The sequence below is a fragment of the Lepus europaeus genome, chromosome X (assembly GCF_033115175.1).
Source record: "Lepus europaeus isolate LE1 chromosome X, mLepTim1.pri, whole genome shotgun sequence".
In the NCBI taxonomy this organism is placed as follows: domain Eukaryota; kingdom Metazoa; phylum Chordata; class Mammalia; order Lagomorpha; family Leporidae; genus Lepus; species Lepus europaeus.
The window spans coordinates 24694890-24718095 of NC_084850.1; the positions used below are offsets into that span (position 1 = coordinate 24694890).

At 39.6% G+C, this 23206-nt stretch overlaps 1 protein-coding gene and 1 pseudogene across 1 annotated transcript; both read right to left on the reverse strand.

Moving 5' to 3' along the window:
- Positions 1–1753: 1753 nt before the first annotated feature.
- On the reverse strand, positions 1754–23206 carry LOC133753067 (coiled-coil domain-containing protein 50-like; annotated as a pseudogene).
- Positions 17252–18325, reverse strand: LOC133752517 (olfactory receptor 13H1). Its single transcript, XM_062183012.1, has one exon. It carries the CDS (start codon positions 18323–18325, stop codon positions 17399–17401), a length of 927 nt encoding a protein of 308 aa, XP_062038996.1. The 3' UTR covers positions 17252–17398.

Genomic DNA, 23206 nt, shown 5'->3' on the forward strand with positions numbered 1-23206 from the left:
AGAGAGCTGGCCTGGAAGTGGGGCAACCGGGACAGGATCGGTGCCCCAACCGGGACTAGAACCCGGTGTGCAGGCGCCGCAAGGCGGAGGATTAGCCTAGTGAGCCGCGGCGCCGGCCTTATTATTTCATTTTTAAAAAGCTCTCTGGTGAGATTGTCCTGTGTAATATACCGCTTAAATGTGTGGCATTATAAAAGTTTAACATGCTTTTCTCAGTGGAAGGATGATCTGTTTTACATGCCTGTTGGAAAAAGAAAAAAAAAATGCCTGGAGCTAATTACCTTACTAACATAATCTTTAGTATTTCTACCTTGTTATTTTTATAGGTCAATATCAAACTGCTGGTTAGGTGAGCCTGCTTGGAACATCTTCATCCTTTTAGGAATCTTCCACCATAAATAATTTTCTTAGAACATGTTTCACAATGTTGTTCTTCAATGTGTAAATAAGAGGGTTCCTCAAGGGGTCACAAATCCATAAAATGTAGAAATATTACACTGCTCATGGACGCTGTTTACTGCTTTAACTATATGTAGATGGCTGTCCCATAAAATACGGTGACCACAGTCAGATGGGATTCACAGGTGGTGGAAGCTTTGAACCTGGCTTCTGCAGCATATGTGAGGATGTGAGGATAAGAATGGAGGTGAAGGGCATGGGCATTGTGACTGTGTTGGTTACCAGATCCAGAATAAGTCTGCCTGGGTTATCTAAGCAGGAGTTCCACCAGACTCAGCATCTCCTAAGTCAAATGCCTGATGACATTGGGTCCTTAAAAAATGAGTGGGAATTATGATTGATGTTATTGGCAAAAGGAAGGCATGGGCCCAGTTCATCATGGTCAGTTGTATGCCTTCCTGGTTGTTTGTAAAGATGCTATAATGTAGGAGATTTGAGATGACACCAAATTTGCGTAAACCAGGACAGCCAGGAGGAGACACTTCATTATGCCCAGAAAAAGAGTGACGATCATCTGGCCATAACAGCTATAACAGGAAATGGTAGGATAGTCTCTTAAGCCATTGAATAACACAAAGCACTGAACTGCTGGAGTAGCAGATGTTAAAGAGGGACAGATTGCTTAAGAAAAACATATGCTGAGGTGTGAAGCCTCCAATCAACTCTAACTCCAATGATAATGAGACTGTTACCCCATGTGATCTGGTAGGTTTTCACGACTTGTTTCTTTTGCTCCTCTCTCCTCCCTGTCAGAGATGACCCTACACACACCTGTCCCCTTGGTTGTGTTGAAGTCTCCTGGACAGTGGGCGGGGATGGCAGAAGTCAGGAGCAGCCACTGCCCTGCCCTGCCCTCCCAGGGCTGTGTGAGCCTCTCCCCTCCTGGCCCTCGCTCTCCTCCTTCCAGTCCTCTCCCCCACTTCTGTCTGCTGCCCCTCCCGGGGAGCTGGTGCTTTCTTTTTTGTTTCTTTTCTTTCTTTCTTTCTTTCTTTCTTTCTTTCTTTCTTTCTTTCTTTCTTTCTTTCTTTCTTTCTTTCTTTCTTTCTTTCTTTCTTTTTCTTTCTTTCTTTCTCTTTCTTTCTTTCATTCATTCATTCTTTCTTTTTTCTTTTCTTTCTTTCTTTCTTTCTTTCTTTCTTTTTCTTTCTTTCTTTCTTTCTCTTTCTTTCTTTCATTCATTCATTCTTTCTTTTTTCTTTTCTTTCTTTCTTTCTTTCTTTCTTTTCTTTTCTTTCTTTCCTTCCTTCCTTCCTTCCTTCCTTCCTTCCTTCCTTCCTTCCTTCCTTCCTTCCTTCCTTTCTTTCTTCCTTTCTCTCTTTTTTCTTCAGGGGGAGGGAGGAGAGGAAGGAGAGAATCAAACAGTTCTGTCCTGGGGAGGGAAAGGTGAGATTTGAGAAGGGCAGACGCATGAAAAGCAGAGGGTGTACCTACTTGGGAATCTTTCGGGGTCGGGGGGCGGGGAGGCCTGGGGAGCAAAAGAGGGAGCTGCTAGGGCCAGAGGCAGAACGAGATGGAGTCCTAGGGGCCAGGGTGAGAGGATCCGGGGACTAGAGGTGCTTCCGGGGGCGGGGAGAATGCAGCCACAGTGTCTCCCCCTTCCCTCTCCACCCCAGCTCCACCCCTGGTCTCTTCATCCCTTTTCGCTATGACAGAGCTATGGCCCTGGCTGTGTCATTGTGTTCCTGTGTCCCCTGCGTGCTCCCCGCCCGCCCTCCACCTCCTTTTGCATGGACCCCATTATAATAATTTTTTTTTTACTTCTTACATCCTTTTATTCTGTACTGCATCCAAACATACTTTACTTTATCCACTCATCTCCATATAATTCTAATTGCTAAACAAAGTCTAGTCCCTAGAGACCAATATTCCATACTTAACAAAAGGGCATTTTACAGTGCTCTTGGATACTATATCCCAGGAAGGAAATGCAGCATAGAGGTTGCCATTAGTCAGAAGCTACATTTTCTTACACTGCCCAAGTGATCAGGAGTAACCAAAGCATTTGAAATGAATTAAAAATATTTATGATCAGACAAAAGCCTGAGATAAATCTCAGGACTGCAAACAATGGAGGGAAAAAAGTGTGGAATGCATTCTGTATCATCCAGCAATATCTGCTACAGTGAGTCCATTTTCAAGGCAGATTCCTGTTTTTTACTGCTTGTAATGTAAACCTTTATGAGAGGACTCTGCTTTTGAGAAATGACGGGTAGAACTGTGCTGCTTTGTAAAATGAGTATACTCCGTATCCTCAGCTTCTGTTGTGGTAGGTGGTGGTGGTCGTGCTGGCCTGTAGAATGGTGAGGTTCATCACTCTCTTTTGACTTTGGATGCACTGTTTTAGCCGATTTTAGCTTCCATTCCGGATCATGCTTTCTTTTTTCCAAAGATGATTTTTCCCGTTCCCTGGCTTTCTTGTAAGCTTTCTTTGCTTCAGCCATTAGGAGTCGAGCAATTTCTTCATCCTGGGCGACCTGAGCTGCTCTCATGTCTACTTGGGTAGCCAGAAGTTCTTCTTGCAGTTTTCTAGCTATTTCAGCATCATACCATTCCTGATCCCTGTGGGTTACTCGTGATGGAGTAGACATAGCATCGTTCATCACTCATTGCTTCGTTCCTCCATCTTCATAATAGTAACCATCTCCATATTCATTGGCTCCAGAGAACTCTGGAATGTGTTTCTTTTGCCTTTTCTCATCCTGTAACTCTTTTTCTTGCAAACGGCGAGCTATGTCCTCATCCTTCTTCTCCTGAATGGCACAATAAAAGGCAATCTGGAATTTTGGATGGTTGGACAAACACATCAGGATGAACTCTTGTCTCTTCAGTATCATTATCAGTAATCAGAATATCCATTCTATTCTGTCTGCTGAGAAAGAAGACATTTAATTCATTTTAATTTTGGAAATATTTATTATTTGCTGTGTTCTCAGTCCCTTTATCAGGTGCTATTAGAGCATGTGGACAAAATAAGGGATGCCACTTGAAGGTTTATGTTCTAATTTGGGAGATAAAGCATTCTTTTCAGCACAAGATTAATTTGCAAACTAGTTCAATCTATTGTGTGCCTTAATTCCTTTATCTATAAAACAAGGGGGTTGGACTCCACCTGAAAAGTGCTTTGAACACTCTCCTTAGAGAAAATGTGCTCTTTTACAGCCCAAATGTAATCAGTCAGGGAATTACTAATTGTCCTGTCCTGCTGGGGATATTCGTCTTTAGTTGGTTCACCTCTATGACATAAAATGTGTTCCCAGTTCATTCTTACTTCTCCCTTGCCCTGAGCAGCAAATGAATCGCCAAGTCTTTTTCTTTTCTTTTTTTTTTTAAATTTTTTTTTGACAGGCAGAGTGGACAGTGAGAGAGAGAGACAGAGAAAAAGGTCTTCCTTTACTGTTGGTTCACCCTCCAATGGCCGCTCCGGCGGCACGCTGCTGCCAGCACACCGCCCTGATCCGAAGGCAGGAGCCAGTTGCTTCTCCTGGTGTCCCATGCGGGTGCAGGGGCCCAAGCACTTGGGCCATCCTCCACTGCACTCCCGGGCCACAGCAGAGAGCTGGCCTGGAAGAGGGGCAACCGGGACAGAATCCGGCGCCCCGACCAGGACTAGAATCGAGGGTGCCGGCGCAGCAGGCGGAGGATTAGCCTAGTGAGCCGCAGAGCCAGCCCTCCAAGTCTTATCATCTCTTCTTATTACTTAAATTTCAAATCTATTAACAAATCTTATCTAATGAGAGTCATCATCATCTCTCATTTGGCCTCATATGTTGGCTGCCTTATTGGGCTTCCTACATCCATTCTTTCTCTATAGTTTATTTTCCACATGGCATCTAGAATCATACTTAATAATGACCATATCCATCTCATGCTCAGAAACCATCCTAGAGCTCCCTAGGCTTGATTTACCATGACCTACAAGAACAAAATCTAACTGATTTACCATGACCTACAGGATTCTAAATAATCTTATCTGAAACTTAACTTGTATTATCTCCTCTTGAGTTCACCCTGTCCCAGGCATATTGTCTTTATGAAGTACTCCAAACTTGTTTCCACCTAAGGACTTTCGCACGTTGTAGTTTTTCTGATGGAAATACTCGGTCTATTCTTTGCTTGGTAAACTCCTGGTCACCCTTGATATGTCAGCTTATATGAAGCTTTTCCCTAACGTTGCCCCTGCCGCAATGAAAATCAGATCTCTTTGTTCCAATTGTTGATAACACACTAAGCTTTTCCTTTATGACCCTTATTAAAGTTTCTTTTTATATATTTGACTGGCTATTCAATTTCTGCACTCTTATTAACCTGGAAGCTGTGAGAGGAGAGAGACCTTGACTGTCTCACGCACTGGTCTCTCATCTACTTCACACAGTGCCTGGGATACTATATGGGTTCAGTACATTTTGGTTGAATGAATCAATGCCAGCTGTGTGACTCTTCTGTCTTTTCTCATGAAATTGATCTGATTGAAACTGTATTGCATTGGCTGAAAGCAATAGACATTTGAAGGTAAAAATCCTATGATGAGAAATAGCATTATATGATATTTATTCTTATTAATAATGCCTTGTAAGTCAGAAATGAAATTCAACAGCTTAACTTTTTTACCCCCTTTGAGAGAAAGTGCTGTGGTGAAGAGAGGAAATGGGAATGGGAAATATGTTTTAATCTTTTGTCCTTCATCTAAATGCTTATTTGTTTTGTCTAGTTCCATCACTTAAGAATGCTGTCACTGTCAAGCTCATTATTAAAGTCAAGACATTTTCCTGGATATTCTGTAGTATCTCCATTGAGTTCCAGCAACAAGTCAGGATTTGGGAGCATTTATAGTATATAGCTACAGATTCATGAAGCAGGTATCAGGCCTTAATGAGAGCAGGTTGTAAATGGATGATTTGTCTTAGGAGCTGGGTGGAGTAAGGATCTTCCTGGCTAATGATGTGGGTAATATGTCTGGCTTCTCTACCCAAAACACACTCTGAATCTTGCAAGGCAGAAGATCTTGATGGACAAGTAATGTAGGAGATAGAGTAAGAGATAATAACAGGATCCTTAATAAAGCCTGATGCTTTATTAAGATAAGCTTAATAGTAAAATAGTATTTTTACACTTTGTGTTTCTGTGTGGGTGCAAACTGATGAAATCTTTACTTAGTATATACTGAATTGATCTTCTGTATATAAAGATAATTGAAAATGAAAAAAAAACCCTGGTGTTAAATTTGAAATTGCATAGAAAATTAATTAATTTTTAAAAAATATCATGTAGGATCTCTGTCTTTAATGTGCTGTACACTGTTATTTAGTGCTATAACTAGTATTCCAACAGTATTTTTCACTTTGTGTTGCTATGTGGGGGAAAACTGTTGAAATCTTTACTTAATATATACTGAACTGATCTTCTGTATATAAAGAGAATTGAAAATGAATCTTGATGTGAATGGAAGGGGAGAGGGAGTGGGAAAGGGGAGGGTTGCGGGTGGGAGGGAAGTTATGGGGGGGGGAAGCCATTGTAATCCATAAGGTGTACACTGGAAATTTATATTCATTAAATAAAAGTTAAAAAAAAAGAATTCTAAAAAATGTAAAAAAAAGATAAGCTTAATAAGATAGCTCTGAATAGGAATCAGAACCAAGAGCAGACAACTGAAACAAATACTTAGCTGCCTTGTAACTTCTAGAATTGCCTTTCCCTTATTACAGAGAGTAAGCCTTTTAGAAGATACTTGGTTGCCTCTAATGAGAATTAGAAGGCTTCCTTTGGTTCTACAGAAACCCTCAAGTTTGGAATCACAAAACAGAATCAATATGAAGGGAAAGAAGGTTCTTGGAGTAGAGTTGTTAGACTTACTCTAAAGCAGTGACCAGTTGACCTGGCCTTTATGCAATGGTGACAGCCCAGCTTTAGTTTCCTAGTAGTATTACAAGAATGAAATTTTCAGAACATACACTGTTCCAAGGGCTACTAAAAGCTCACACTAGAATGACAACATGTTTAATCATAGAGTCCTAGGTTGGCTGGCATTCCTCACTATCTTATAGTCTTAGAGATCTCAAAACAAATGCCAGTGTAAATAGCTGGAAACCAGCACATTTTTGTGCTTACATGATTTGAGGGAATCCTACCAGACTAACTGTATTTTTTTATTGCATAATTCAGTGTTTTAACACTGTGTAGGCCAGAATCTTCTGAAACTACGTAGACATATGTGGCAATACCCACACACTTATTCATGCATTTTTATCTTTTTAGAAATATTTTGGTCACACTTCATAGCTTTTCTTCACACAGGTTTCCTAAAGAAGGCTTTCCTAATCTCACATACCATGGAAGATCCTACATCCCAGGAGGAATCATTTCCTTTCCAATATTAAAATTAAGGGACACTTGGTGCATTTTCTCTGTACCCCAAGTTGTTCAGAAAGTTCCCATGAGCTCAAGATATACTTTGTATAATGGATAGTGCTTGAAGATAAGCATTTATATTATCTATATTAGATATTATAGTGCAGGTTTGAATTCAGGATGCGTTTCTGAACCACCATTTAGCATTCATAACTTGTCTAACACCTTTAGCTTTCTCAAAGATAAAATTGAGATAATTATAGTTACCATCTCAGAATTTTAGTGCTATGTATGTATTATCTATTATTATTTTCTTATCTTTTAAAAGTTTATTTTTATTTGACTCAAAATAGTTATCTGTATTTATGAGGTATAGTATATTTTGGTACATGTATAGCATGTGTGATGATCAGATCAAGGTAATTAGCTACTATTTTAAAATAAGGCCACACTCAAGAAGTAGCACCTGTGGTAAAGTGGCCAGATTGGTTGTCTTTCTTCTCTGGCAGGTGGGAAGGCGAATTCAAGAAATGAGGGCAGACACAAGACGCTGGTCAGATTAAACTATAAGCCCTCTGAAAGTAGAATTTACATCATATTTATTTCTCTAACTCCATTATGTGGCTCAGTTCCTGATACATGGAAGGAATACACTGAATGTTTTTGGAATTGAATTTATTATATTTACCTAAATAGCAAGGAACAACAACAAGAAAGCAAGCAAAAACACAAATCACTAAGCTCTCCGTGAGTTGCACTGATGTAACTCCTTGTGTATTGCAGCATCTTCAGCTCACTGAAGTGTTGGAGTTTTTTAATTGGGAGTGAGTTGCAGGTGTATGTAGGAAGATTTGTATCAGCACTGACCATTCTACATATTCAGTTGGTTTGTTACAACAGATAACATGGCTTCTTTTCTTCTTGCTGAAATGTATGATTCTTCTGACAATGGATTATGCTTTGACTCTGTACAACATTTTAGAAATCGGATCCAAATGTTCCAACATATGAACAGCAGAAGAGGCAAATTTTAAACATTCTTTTCTGCTACCTTCTGCATTTATTCACTGTGGTTCCAAAGCAGTGATTTTAGAGAATAGTTCTCTAAAAGGAATTTAAATCCCATGACTGAGTTGAAGTTGTTTATCCATTTAAGAATGTTATTTCTAAGTCATTAAAATGCATGTAGCTTTTGCCCACTAATTCCAAGAGTCCATTAGTGACAATGTGATAAAACTTTGACTATGATTGTGAACTCCATTTCTGCTCTTAAGTTACCAGGGTATAGAGCCATTTCTAGGATAATTACTCTGAGTCCCCAGTTATTGGGAGAGTTTCCAACACAGTCACTCAAGAGGATAATGAGTGAATGAGACACGAGTGGCCACAATCTATAGTGATGCTATGAAAGCTTTCAATTAAGCAGTCATGTAAGTGCAATTCTATAAAAAGAGTTTACTGGAGATTTCTCTTTCTTTACTTTCCCCCACTCTATCTCAGCCATCGTTGATTTGAATATTTCTGCAAATTGCCCTTGCCCCTAAAGCCTTCATAGATCAGTTCTGAGGTGTCATACAAACTGTCACTGTCTACATACTATACTGCACCCTCTCATCCACAGCCCCAATAATATACTTCATCTGTACATGTGCCTAATTACCACAGCTTTAGTTTACTTATTTCTTGCTCAGTTGTGCTCTGAATACATGATGCACTTGTTTATCATTTTTACATGTATCTTTGTTAAAAATTCTAACTTAAATACCCAAATTTTAGGAGACGGACTAAAGCATCTTTCCACTCTAGCTGAGTGTTACTTAAGAAGTTTCCAGTGAAATATGAGCAGAAATGGAGGTAAATATTTGGTAACACTTTTAAAAGATTTATTTATTTATTTGAAAGAGTTACACACAGAGAGAAGGAGAGGCAGAGAGTGAGAGAGCGAGCAAGAGAGAGGCCTTCCATCCACTGTCTCACTTCCCAGTTGTCGCAACTGCCAGAGCTGCGCTGATCCAATGCCAGGGGCCAGGAGCCAGGAGCTTCTTCTGGGTCTCCTACATGGGTCCCGGCACCCAAGGACCTGGGCCATCTTCTATTGCTTTCCCAGGCCATAGCAGAGAGCTGGATCATAAGTGGAGCAGCTGGGACTTGAACCTGTGCCCATATGGGATGCTGGCAGTGCAGGCGGCAGCTTTACCTGCTAAGCCACAGTGCCAGCCCCAACATTTTGTAACTTTTAAAGTGCTTTGACGCTGCTGTGATATTTCTATTGTATTTTATAAAATATCACTCCTCAGCAGTTTGTAAATTTAAAACACTTATTTAGCATTGATTGTCTGAAAAGCATTCCTTTGGTACTTATTAATGTAGTCAGTTCTTATTGTGTGTGTACTCTGTGCCAGGAACTGTGCTAGAGGGAACAGGGTACACAGGAACATAATTACATAAAAGGTTCACAGAAAAAAAGCACCGTTTTTCTGGAGTATGAGATCTGTGAAGATGAGGTGGATGAAGATGATGGAGTGGTCAGCAGGGGCCTTAAATAATGTTACATTTCTTACAGGCAGTAAGCAGCCACTGGAAGTTTCCAGTTTGGGGGTAGTATGATAGAGAAAGGAAGTAGCAGGATGAGATTTTTCCCTTCAGAAAAATTCACTTTGGATACATTGATCAAATGGCTAATTTAGAGGGAAGTAAGACTGGACCAAAGAAAACTGTTTAGGAACATGTTATAGGTATCCTGGTAAGGATTGATGAGGCTGAGAGCTAGGACAGATGCATTGAGGACCAAGGAGAGGGGAAGGATTTGGGAGACATTTCAGAGGAAGTTTCAATAAAGTTCACTGAGTGAATGGTTGACAAGGGTAAGAAAGGAGATGTAGAGGCTAGCTCTCAGGATAATGACAATACCATCGTGTAGCATTTGTGATGTGCTTTTAACTTTTTAACATCTAACATCTATGATCTCATTTGATCTTTCAACCATTCTGTGGGGCAGGTTAAGGAATATATTTCCCCCTGTTTGACAGATGCAGTCCAGAGAGGTTAAGTGATTGGCCCAGAGTTTCATAGCTCATTAATGGCAGGACCCAGACTAGAAACCAGACTTCCTGACTCCGAAGCATGTGATTTTTTTCCACTCCATCATGATGTTGCCCTGTACAAGTGCTTGACCTGCTGCTCACACTTAACTAGAAACAGTTACTGGTCATATTACTAGTGGTGAAAAAGAGAAGAAAGAGAAGGTACTGAGTCAGATGAACACCAATTACTTTTTGGTTAAGTGAGAATTCAGTTTAAAAAATCAGTTCTGTAATAACATTAAAAATAGGTAATATTAATTGAGGACTTAATATATGCCAACCATAGTACTCATAATTTTATACATATTTACTGATTTTCTTTGCAAACTTATGAGATCATTTTTATGATTGTTTTTGCATCATAAATGAAGAAACTGAGGCAGAAATTTGCCCAAGGTCATAGAGCTAGTTTCAGGGTCATAGTTGTAGAATATAAGCAATCTGGGGCTATAGCTATGGCACAGTAGGTTAAGCCTCTACCTGCAGGGCCGGCTTCCCATAAGGGCTCTGGTTCTTGTCCTGGTTGCTCCACTTCCGATCCTGCTCTCTGCTTGTGGCCTGGGAAAGCAGTGGAGGATGGCCCAGATGCATAGGCCCCTGCACCCATGTGTGCTAGAATGCACAAGTCAATGAGTAGCCCTGTGATTCGCTACTTATGAAGTAGGCACTTCATTTCTTAGTATGGTAGGCCCATGCAACTCAGACCCCATTATAATGGCTAACATTTATTGAACTGTTTTGAAGATTTATTTTTTAATTATTGGAAAGGCAGAGTTACAGAAATAGACACCACCATTGCTTTTCTATCTCTGCTTTAAGTGTCTTCTGAACATCTGTGAAACACCTGTTTCAGTGATGTAACTGGCAACAGTTCCTAAACTTACTATAATTCTTGCAACTCTCTGTAGTCAATGTGTTCCCACCTCAGATAACTAGAATAGTTTCTGTTTACCTGATCAAATTGCATACTACAGGTAGGTCTTATTATTAGCCCCACATTATAGCCGAAGAGACCAAAGCCCAGAGAGGAACTTGAGCAAAGAAGTGGTGGATTGAAGGATTGAATCCAACACATTTCTCTCCAGGGCTTGTGTTCTACGCTTAACTGATCTCTTCAACTGAAAACACAACTCCTATGCATGGGCCACTCTTTTCCTTAAATCCCCTTGAATATTTCAATAGGAAGTATAATTTGGAGCCTGTTTGTCAGTCTGCGAACATTCTCCTCAATTTCCGACAGTTATCTTAGCTTTAAACCAATCATCCAATCTCAGTTTCCAGGATGAAACAAGGTAAGCTTCAGTACTCATCTGCTTGAATGGGAGGTGGGGCGGGGCAGGGGAAAGGGGAGGAGCCCAGTGTAAGGCTTCTTGGGATGTTTGTAATTGACCAAGTGGAGAACAGTATTTAACCCTAGGGGTTGTCGAAAAACCAGCATTGATTTAACTTCAGAACATCCACATAGAGTTCATTTTTATATTTAAAAATTTAAAATATTAATGTTTAATTAGATAGCTTTTAATGCTTAAATGTATGCAAACAAAACATTAGTGCTGGAAGGGCCAGAGCCATGTTAACTAGCTACTATGTTCACCCACTTTTTTCTTTTTCTCAATCAAAGCTAACATTTAATGTCAGGGAGACTGATCTATATATATTGATCTGGAGAAATGTTCATGATATATTGTGAAGTGGAAAACGTAAGTTGCACAGTAAATTGATGATGTAATTCCATTTCTTTTAAGAAAAAACCTCTGTAAAATAACACCTGGATACAGAATGCCAGAAATAGAGAGGCCTTTGGGTAACTAAATACAACCTTCTTGTTACATTGATGAGCAAATTTGAAGGTCAGTGAGTGATATAACGAAGGTCAAACAACTAGTTAGTAGCAGAATCAATTCTACAACCCCTGTCTCCAGACTCCGCTATGTCACTCTGCAGGCTGTGTCTGAACCAAATCAATAAAGAGATAAAGAACGTAGTGACACAGCTACCATTTTGTGGTAGGGGCATTATTAAAATATGCTTCTCATTTTAAGCTGTAAACTGACCTGTAACAGAGAGTAGATTATTTCTCCTTTCCAAAAGTAGCATCATTAAAATGAGTACCCTTAACATTCCTTCTAATTTCTGCATTTCTCTCTGCCTGAATGCTCTCTTGATTTTTCTTTTAATATTTTATTTATTTCACCCATTTATGTTTATTTCACAGTGTCAATGTGAAATGTTTCTCTCAATAGCAAGGAACATTTTGCACAAAGTAGGAAACTTACCTCAGCATCTAGCATAATGTCTGGTTGAAAATAGAAATTTTGTATTTGTTGGATGAATAAATTAAAGATTGAATTCATTTGCCTTTTTACCAAGAATTATTTTTTCTTTTTGATATTATAGAATAGTTTTGGTGGCTATGAATACCATATAAAATTGATTTGTGTTCGTGGATTCAACCAACTGAGGATCAAAACTATTTTAAAAATGCATCTGATTGAACATGTACAGAATTTTCTTATCATCATTGCCCCCCAAAACACAGTCTAGCAATTGTTTATATAGCATTATGCAATGTCTTGTAACTCATCTAGAGACAATTTAAAGTACACAGGGAAGAGCTGTGTAGATTGTATGCAAGCATTATACCATCATATATAAGAAACTTGAACATCTACAGATCTTGGTATCTGTGAGGGCTCCTGGAACCGGTCCCTCATGGACACCAAGGAATGACTGTTCCTTTAAAAATGTATAATAAGTGAAATTTGAATAAATGTTGCATTATTTTAAAATTGAGCTCTCTTGATAAGTGGCTTATTCATCCTCAGGTTGTTGTTGTTGTTGTTGTTTTCATGTAATGAGTAAGACAGTCCCTTTATATGCCTGGAACTCTCTTTGCAGCACCACGCAAGGTCACATCAACCTCCAACAGTCAGGGGATGAGGAACACATCTACTATCCATTTCTCAGCAGTGCCTTACTTCTGATGTAGATATTGTGCATTATAATTTTTCCTACCTATTTATCTCAGGTTCCCCATTACACTGCTTGAGATATGATTTCATCACGTTTGCTGGAATTGCCCAAGATAAGGTGAGATTGGAAGTCAGAATCTGCAGCTGGCACTGTGGCATAGTAGGCTAAGCCTATGCCTGCGGCGCTGACATCCCATATGGGCACCGGTTCGAGTTTTGGTTGCTCATCTTCAGATCCAGCTCTCTGCTATGGCCTGGGAAAGCAGTAGAAGGTGGCCCAAATCCTTGGGCCCCTGCACCCACGTGGGAGACCCAGGAAAGTTCCTGGCTTCTGGCTTCAGATCGGCCCAGCCCCAACCATTGCGGCCTCTTGAGGATTGAACCAGCAGAGGGAAGACCTCTCTCTCTCTCTCTCTCTCTCTCTCCCTCTCTCTGTCTGTAATTCTGCCTCTCAAATAAATACACAAATCTTAAAAAAGAAGCAGACAGAATCCCTATATCTTGGTACTAGATCTATCTCCAGATACTTTCATGACTTTGGGGAAATTTATGCCTTATTCACAGAGACTTAAATTTCTCATCTAGAAATGAAATATCTGTAGTAGATCACGGTTTCATGAAATGTTTTCTTCTAATTTTAGAGCTCCATTTTCATAAGACTATGTGCCTTAAGGTTTGAAAACCACTGTATTCTGTGGCTGAAATCCAAAATACAGAGAATAACAAATGCTGACAAGGATGTGAAGAAAGAGGAATGCTTAAGCACCATTGGTGGGATTGTGAATTAGCTTAACCACTGTGAAAAATAGTGTGGAGATTTCTTAAAAAGCTAAAAATAGACGTGCCATATGAGCCAGCAATCCCACTACTGGGAATATACCCAAAAAAACTTGAATACATTATATCAAAGAAATAACTGCACCACAATGTTTATAGCAGCACTGTTCACAATAGCCAAAATATGGAATCAGCCAAGGTGTCCATCATCAGTCGAATGGGTAAAGAAAATGTGGCACATAGACACAAAGGAGTTTTACTCAGGTATTAGAAAGAATGAAATTCCAAAATCTGCGGTAAAATTGATTAAACTGGAAAACATCATGTAGAATGCAATAAGCCAGACACCAAGAGACAAATATCATATGTCCTGCCTTAAATGTGGGAGCTAAAATTTAGAAAAATGGAAAGCAAAAAGCAAAAACAAAAAACTAAAGAAATGCCTGTGTGTATCAGTATTGCTGCAAATATACTTTTACCAAACCTGGATTTATACTTTTGTCAAACTAATGATTAACAATATTATCCTACTACAGTTTTTTTATTATCTATGATTACTTTGAAATTTACTGTATATGAGTGAAATAGTCTTTTTTCCATTTGATTATTGTCTATAACGCTTGCCTATATTTTCTCTTAACTAGGGTCTTTTTGCTTTTTACTTGTTGAACTATTTATTTATTGGAGCATTAAGCCCTTAACTGTAATATAAATTAAAGATATGTTAATTCAAAAGTGAAGAAGAAAAGGGGGAAAGACAGAGAAAGGGAGGGTGAAAGGGATAGCAAGGGAGGGAAGGAGGGAAAATGGGACTATCATTATATTCTTAGAATTGTATATATGAACTAAATTGAACCTGTTAAAAACCTTAAAAAAATTTAAAAAACCACTATATTCTGTCCATCAATAAGGAATGGATTTTTAAATATGTAGTAAACTTTTATAATAGAATATTATCCAGCAATAGTACGTAAAGCCGCTGTCTGCAGTGCCGGCATCCCATATGGGCACAGGTTCGAGTCCCAGCTGGTCCACTTATGATCCAGCTCTCTGCTATGGCCTGGGAAAGCAGTGGAAGATGACCCAAGTCCTTGGGCCCCTGCACCCACGTGAGAGACCAGGAAGAAGTGCCTGGCTCCTGGCTTTGGATCAGCGCAGCTCCGGCCGTTGTGGCCATTTGGGGAGTGAACCAGCAGATGAGATCTCTCTCTCTCTCTCTCTCTTTCTGCCTCTCTTTCTCTGTGTAACTCTGACTTTCAAATAAATAAATAAATCTTTTTTTAAAAAGGGGAGCTAATTACTGCTACGTACAACAACATAGATCAATCTCAAAAGCAATTTGACTAAATCCAGATACAAATCAGTACATGCTGTATGATTCCATTTCTAGGCCATTTTAGAAAATGAAAATTAACATGTAATGAAGGAAATCAGTTCAGTGGTTGCCAGGGTTTGCTGTCGAGGGTGATATGGACTACAAAGCAGTACAAGTAAACTTTTGGGTTTAATGAAATTGTTGTAATGAAGTTGTTTGATTGTGTGGTGATTCTGTGGGCATACATCAAAACTCACTGTATTAGATAAAGTTTATTGTACATAAGGTACATCACAATAAAGATGATTTTAAAAATCATAGCATTTAATCACAGCCAGATTCTCTTATGGTTCAGAAACAGTAAGTGCAATTAGGAATCAAGCAGACATAGATTTAAACACTGGTTTTGATATTTACCATCTGTGTGGCTCTGGGCAAATCATGGAACTTTCTATGAGCCTTAGTTTCCTCATTCCTTTTTTTTTTTTGTTTTTTGTTTTGTTTTGTTTTGTTTTGACAGGCAAAGTTAGAGAGAGAGAGACAGAGAGAAAGGTCTTTCTTTTCCGTTGGTTCACCCCCGAAATGGCCGCTACGGCTGGCGCACTGCACTGATCCGAGGCCAGGAGCCACGTGCTTCCTCCTGGTCTCCCATGCGGGTGCAGGGCCCAAGCACTTGGGCCATCCTCCACTGCCTTCCCAGGCCACAGCACAGACCTGGACTGGAAGAGGAGCAACCGATACTAGAACCTGGTGCCCATATGGGATGCCGGTGCTGTAGGTGGAGGGTTTACCAAGTGAGCCACGGCGCCGGCCCCTCATTCCTTTCTATTAAATTTTCATTTTATTTGAAAGAGGGATGAGAGACAGAGTGAACTGTATGTTGGTTCACTCCCAAATGCCTGCAAGAGCCAGCACTGGGCCAGGCAAAACCCAGAAGCCTGAAACTCAATCTATGTCTCCCATTTGGGAGGCAGAAGCCCAAACACTTGAGCCATTTATTCACTGTCTCCTAGGATGTACACTAACAGGAAGTTGGATCAGAAGCAGAGTAGCCGGGATTCTAACCAGACACTGAAATATGGGATGCAAGCATCCGAAATGGCATTTTAACTGCTGCACCAAATGCCTGTTCCAGTTTCTTCATTTCTCATATGAGTTGAAAATAGCAATACTCTACTGAGCTGTTGTGAGAATTCTATGTGATAATGGTTGTTGAGACCTTAGCTCAGTGTCTGGCTTATAGCAAGTGCCCAGCAAATGTTAACTGCATTTATAATTCTATAATTCCAAATAATTTTATAGACCTAGTTGAAATAAACCAAGAAGTGGCATATACGTGGTCTGAATTCTATTTTTTAAATAATTTTACTTATTTTTAATTTGAGAGAGAGAGAGAGAGAGAAAGAGAGAGATATCTTCCATCTGCTGGTTTACTCTCCAAATGCCCACACCGCTGGGGCTGGGTTAGGCTGAAGCCAGGAGCCCAGAACTAAATCCAGGACTTACATATGGGTGGCAGGAACTCAAGTAATTGAGCCCATACGTGCTGTCTCTCAAGGTCTACATTAGCAGGAATCTGGAATTGGAAGCAGAGACATAAGTCTAATCCAGGCACTCTGATATGGAACTCAGGCATCCCAACTGATGTCTTAAACACTGTCAAACAACTGTCTTCTAAATTCTAGTTTTGAGTCCCTACCAGTTGTGTACCTCAACACGTTCTCTGAGCTTCCCTTTCCTCATTGTTAATACAGATGGGGAATTTGAGGATCTTTCTTATGAACTGACATGTTAGGAAAACACAATAAGCTAACAGATTAGAAAGAAGTTTGGGAAAACAGAAAGAAAAGTCTACATCATTATAGGAAATAGCAATGATACAATTTTCTCATGATTCTGAGCTTAAGTGGAACAAAGGAGATTGTGCATACACAACAGGATTTTCTCTTATAAAAAGTGTGAAGTTTCTTTTTTAAAAATTTTATTTAATTTATACAAGTTTCATGTATTTCATATATACAGATTTAGGAACATTGTGAATTGTGAAGTTTCTGACATTTGTCTTCAAGCCTTTTATTACCCCACTCTTTGTCCTATTTTGCAATTTCAGTTATGCCTTACCTGCCACCAATGATCATAGGAGATTCTTTTTTGCTTAGGTCCTTTCTGTCAGTGAGGCAATGATTCAAATAAGCTTGTTTACCTGAAGGTGATTAACCTAATGGATGACCACTAACAGTGTTATGTTTTGAAAGAGCAAAAAATAATATGAAACTTCTAATGTAAATTCAAGCCTCAGTAAATGATAATATTTTTGGATGGGAAGCTTCTTATAAATCAGTCACCTGCTCTTCCAAGGTTAAAGCCAGAATCTTTAAACAATTTTCATCGGAATTAAATATGCAGCTAGCTGAGTGTTGTTTTACAAATTTAGAAACAAAGGAGGCTTATGCCCTTTTAGCCATAACTTTCCTCATTGCCCCTTTAACATCTTTGTTTCTTAGGCTATATATCAGGGGGTTCAGCATGGGTGTCAAGGCTCCATAAAACACTGAGACAAACTTGTCCTGGTCAGGGGAGGACTTGGACTGAGGTTTCATGTACATGGATATGGCTGCTCCATAAAAGATTGTCACCACCATCAGATGAGAACCACAAGTGGAAAAGGCCTTGAACCTACCCTGGGCTGAGTGAATCCTAAGGACAGCAGCAGCAATCTGGATATAGGAGAGGAGAACAAACCCAAAGGGTAGGAGCAGGGTGAAGATGCCAGTGGTGAAGATCATGAGTTCATTGAGGCGGGTGTCAGAACAGGCCAGCTTAATGAGGGAGAGAATTTCACAGACAAAATGGTTGATGACATTAGCTCCACAGAAATGAAGCCTTAGAGATAAAACAAGCATGGCAGTGAGCACAAGTGCTGCCCCCCATGATGCAGCCGCCAACCAGACACACATTGGTCCATTCATGACTACAGTATAGCGCAGAGGATTGCTGATAGCAACCACACGATCATAGGCCATGATGGCCAGCAAGAAACACTCTGCTGTAGCCAAAGCCAGGGAGACACTCATTTGGGTCAAACATTGTGAATAAGATAGGTAGGGATGGGTGGAAAAACAATGCACCAAGGCCTGGGGCATGGAAGCTGTTCCATAGCAAAGGTCTAAGAAAGACAGGTGACTGAGGAAGAAGTACATTGGCGTGTGGAGGTGGTGGTCAAAGTGTATCAGAAAGATGATCAGTCCATTTCCCAACAATGTGCTGAGGTAAGTTATCAGAACCAATGTGAAAAATGTACCTCTCAACTCAGGATAGTTGGAGATGCCAATAAGGAAAAACTCAAGCACTGCTGTGGCATTGCCCATGACCATCCTTCCCTCTTGCCACTATTGATGGAATGTGTGCCACTGCAACTTTCAAATGCTACCTGAAAGAGTAGGAGTAGAGATGGAGGGTGTGAGAAAATTGGAAAGAATGAGCACGCACGATCATTATTTTTATCCCTTTCAAAAGACCCTGAACACAAAGGGGATATCTGTCATGGGATTAGAGACAAACCTAAAAAAAAAATCTCTTTCTTGACTGAAAAAATGGAAAATTCCCCACCCTTTTGAAAATAGTGACATGAAAAGCTCTTTAGCCTTATCCCACCAAATTCCTTCTTTGAATATTTTTTCCCAACTAAGAGAAGAAAGGGAGATCATCTTCCTGACTCTCTCACTTGTTCTGCTTTTTTTCAAGACATATCTGGTGTGTGTAACATGAGTTACTATTCTCCATCAAGAGGATATTTAGTGACAGATGAGTTGTCTTGGCTAAAATACTGTCTACTTTTGTGGCTGTGACTCACTCCTAATCTGTGAATGCCTTTATTTTTCCATAATGCCAGGATTTATCACTGTGTCTGACAGTGGGCCCATAGCACCTCTTCAACCTGACCCAATATGTGAATGCAGTAGTAGGTGAAGCCCTTGAAGTCTATGAGAACCCTCTGCCAATATCCCTAGTTGAAGTAACATTTCTAGTTTCTCCTGTGTTTGCTGTGCTGTGGTTGCTGAGCCCCAGTTAGGAGTGTGTCAACCCAATCTGATGCTTCTTAATGTGTCATTGATTAGGGGAGGACATGAGTGAACAGCCTATCTGAAAAGGCTTTCTTTTCCCACCCTCATCACTCTTTTCCCTCACCTTGCTTTATTTTTTATAGCACATTTCAATACCTGAAACTACATCAATAACTTGATTCCTCATTTATTGTTGGTCTCCCAATCAAATGTAAATTTATTGAGGACAGGGATTTTGTCTTCTTTGTTTCCTGGTGTATTCCTAGCACCTAGAAGAGTGCCTGGAGCATCATAGGAACCAATAGCTATTAAATGAATATATTAAGTTTGAAGCATTCATAGGTGTTATCCTGAATCTAAATATTCCTCTTGCCACTTGAACTTCTATTTTTTTTAATCCAAGACAGCCATTACTCATCTAGATTTTGTGAGTAATATCTTAATTGGTTTCTTTGTGTTTGGCCTTGTCTTCATTCATTTCAAATGATCCCATTAAATTTTAAGTTAGATCGGGTCACAAATTTTCAATTAAAAATTTCTTTCTTTCATTAAGGTAATTGACATACCAAAAAGTATATGTACTTAATGGATATATCTTGATGAGTTTGAAGGTGAGCATACATCCACAAAATAGTCCCTATTAATAATGTCACAAATACAACTGTTTTGTCCAAAAGTTTTCTCCCTCCCTCTTTTATTTTATGATAAAGCTTAACACCAAATCTGTATGTATGAAATACATGAAATTTGTTCACCTTATCTAACTAAAAATTTTAAAAAAGAAAATTTAACATCATATCTACCCTCATTTTTTAAGTATACAATACCACATTGACTAACTATAGCTTCTCATTTCAACCTCATTAAGCACAAGTCTTCTTACTATGCCTATTAAGGTCCTTCAAAGCTTGTTTCCCTGTTATTTCGTACTACCTGTTCCCTTGCTCACTCCACTCTGGTCACACTAGCCTCCTAATTATTCTCCAAACGCCCAAACCACAACCTTGTGTCAGAGCCTTTGATCCTGTTGCTCCATAATTATGGGACCCACACCCTTGCCTAGTTTATCTTCTCAGTTCCTTCAGGTCTTCATTCACAGGGCATTTGTTCAGTGAGTCATTCCATGGTCACCCTGTCTAGAAGTTCATTTCTATCCCCTGATATTGGATATCCTCTTTTTCTGCCTGCTTTCTTCTTAGAACCATTTCTAGTATACTGTATACCTTTTCTATTAATGCTGTTTATTCATTGTCTATCTCAACTAGAATGTACATTCAATCAAGTTAGGGAGTTTTATCTTGTTTGTTCATTGTTGTATACCCCAAACCTAGAAGAGTGTCTGGTATAAGTGCTCAACAATTATTTGTTGAGTGAAGGTGTGAATGAACCATTCTAGCTGCTCCATATTGAAAAGCAACTTTTGTGTTGTTCCCATCTGCCTCTTCCCCCAACATGGCTCTTTATAGGTCAAATACTTTTTGTTCTTCAGAAAACTAGTTCTAACATCCTAGGATTCTCTGATTTCCTTCAGATAAAATGAAAAGAAAGCAACTCTACTACTCAGAGCACGGGGACTCGATTACATTTTGCTCTTTTGTTGGAAAGTATCTGGGTGAGAGAAGGGGTCTGGCTAAGGCATGACATTTCTCTAACCACCTCTGAGATCGGATACTCACTTGTCTTTACAAGTTTGCACGAAAGAAGGTCCCATTACTTTCCCCTTTCCTGCCCTGGCCTCCTGTGTCCTGTCCCTGTGTGTCACTCTCTGCTTTTCTCAGCCTCTAAAACAGGCAAAGTACACACAAAAAGGTAAATCCTTGGAGCTGAAAGTATTTGCCACTTGTGATGAGGCAGACGAATATAAGGGATGGAAAGGTGGCGACTTGCCTTCACAAGAGTGTCCTCAGAGCTGGAGAGGCTTAATGCTGCTTCTGCTTTCAATTATCTTGAAACCCTGACAAAGAGGTTATTCCTTGGTCTGCCTGCACCTTTCCCAGTGAAAATTGAGACAATCACCCCCACAGAGAGATAATGGGCAAGGAGAAGAGTCAAATGGCTACATGAAAAAAAAAACCTATTATATTTGAAATTAACACAGTCATACCTTAAAATATTTTGACTAATTGAAAGTATGCTCAGTTCCCAATTACCTACACATGCACCTTATCTAAAACTGTGATGGGCAAACTTTAGATGGGAGGATAAACTGGTTATACAAAGAAGTGGGTAGATGATTAATGCACCATTTAAATGTGTATGTTGCTCCTAGTACTCTATGAAACACACTGCTTCTGATGTTAAATATTCAGTATCGATAAATAGATGTTTCTCCTCCTTATAGGATATTCTCCATAATGAGCCCCAAACTATTTTGTTCCTCCAGTACTGAGGGAAAGTTTATAGTCTATCACTCAGTCCCTCGCAAGCCCGGGAGAATAAATTGCTGTGCCATTTGACTAATAATTGGTGACCGGTTTATGGCCATAAGACAGACTTGTTTTGAAGTGATGTTAAGTTCACTGGTAGAGATTGGGATTGAACCCATGACCTTGCTTCCATTAGTACTGTTGGGTTCCATAGAACTAAAATTGATGACATTTTCCTTCTCACATTTAAAGGCTACTCAGCTTTTAAACTGAGGGACTTGTTTTGCATTTAGCCTGGGCCCCACCCTCCAACAACAGTGCTGATTGTGTCATCCCAGAATTACCATTAAGAAATTCCTGGCAAACTGTGTCCAGCATGTTTTCCATCTCAGTCCTGTTACCTGCAATTATTTATACAAGGGCACTTCAAAAAGTTTGCTGAAAAACAGAAGTACAAATGCGAGTTTATTTTGGTGCATTTTTTTTTTTGGAAATCCATGCATGGCTTTTACATAATACATATTTTCTTCATATTATCAAAAAAATTTGCACCGAAATAAACTCACACTTTCATTCAATTTTCCCACAAACTTTTGGAAGTATCCTGACATAGCCTAACTTTCTTTTACCTAATGGCTGCCCCCTCCCTCACCTTTCTGGAGATTTTCCATGCCAACTAGATGACTGCAGAGCCACCCCTCCTCTCAAAAAAAATGGAGAACAGGGGAAAAGAAAATAAATTAGAGATTTTTCTTGTTACCTGCTTGCCATTGGAAGTCCTTTCCAAGTACTAGTAGATGCAGCAGAATGGGACTGTCCAAAAGAACACGTCTCCAAGTATTTCCAGGTTTGGAACTGCGGCGATCTCCTTGCAAACTTTCCTGACAGGATTTCAAAAGCCTTTACAGCTTAGCAAACTCCCCAAATCCTGGAAATCTCTGAAGAAAAAAAAATATTTTACGTTAGGTCAAATCTCAATTGGCAAACCCTTTGATCTACAACCCTGGGTGATGAGAGCTAATTAAAGCCTTTCATATTTTTAGGCAAACATTTTTTGCACTGACGTTTGATGCACACATGTCCTCATTCAGTCTCCCCTGCAAAAGCTACAACATGTAGAAGAGTCATTTAAATGCTCTGCATCAAGACCTTTCCTTTAGGTTATTTCAATGTGCAACCTGCTGGTTTAGCTATCTTTTGCCTGTTAGCAATATTTATCCATCTATTATCTTATCTCAACGAACTGGAATCCTGCTAAACCAAAGTGTCACCTAATTTTTAAAAACAGAAAATGATAACACACTAACAAAATATTCTTCACCTTGAATTCTAAATTAAATTGAATGACTTTCAGAAGAGGTGCTCTCTAGATAGCTTACCTGGTTTCTTGCTCTTTCTCCATCATCTATTTTCACTGCCGGAGAATAACACCATACAATCCGATACCTCCAAGGTCCTGCGCATGCCTTGGTAAGCAAAGATGTCTAATGGTATTCATTGTACCTGGCAGAACCAGAAAATTGAGAAAATATGACTAACCAGAATCTGCCTTTCACTGAGCAGTTTGGTTTACAGAAAATGTACCATATCATTTCTCCATCTAAGCTTAACCCCACTGAACTACAAGTTTACCTGGACGCTATCACCAGGTCTCTATCTCTGGGAGATTGTTTTACTCTGAACTTAATCTATAAATCCCACATCCTTGGCCTGTACATGGTGTCTGGGGTCCGATTCTCTTCCAGATTCAATTGCACATGCAGGGAGTAAGCTGACGAGCTGTTCAGTAATTTAAGTAAGTTGAAGTTCCAAAGTGCTACCAGAC

Excerpts from the sequence above, each read along its gene's own strand:
- LOC133752517 (XM_062183012.1), bottom strand. The coding sequence starts at position 18,325 with ATGGTCATGGGCAATGCCACAGCAGTGCTTGAGTTTTTCCTTATTGGC.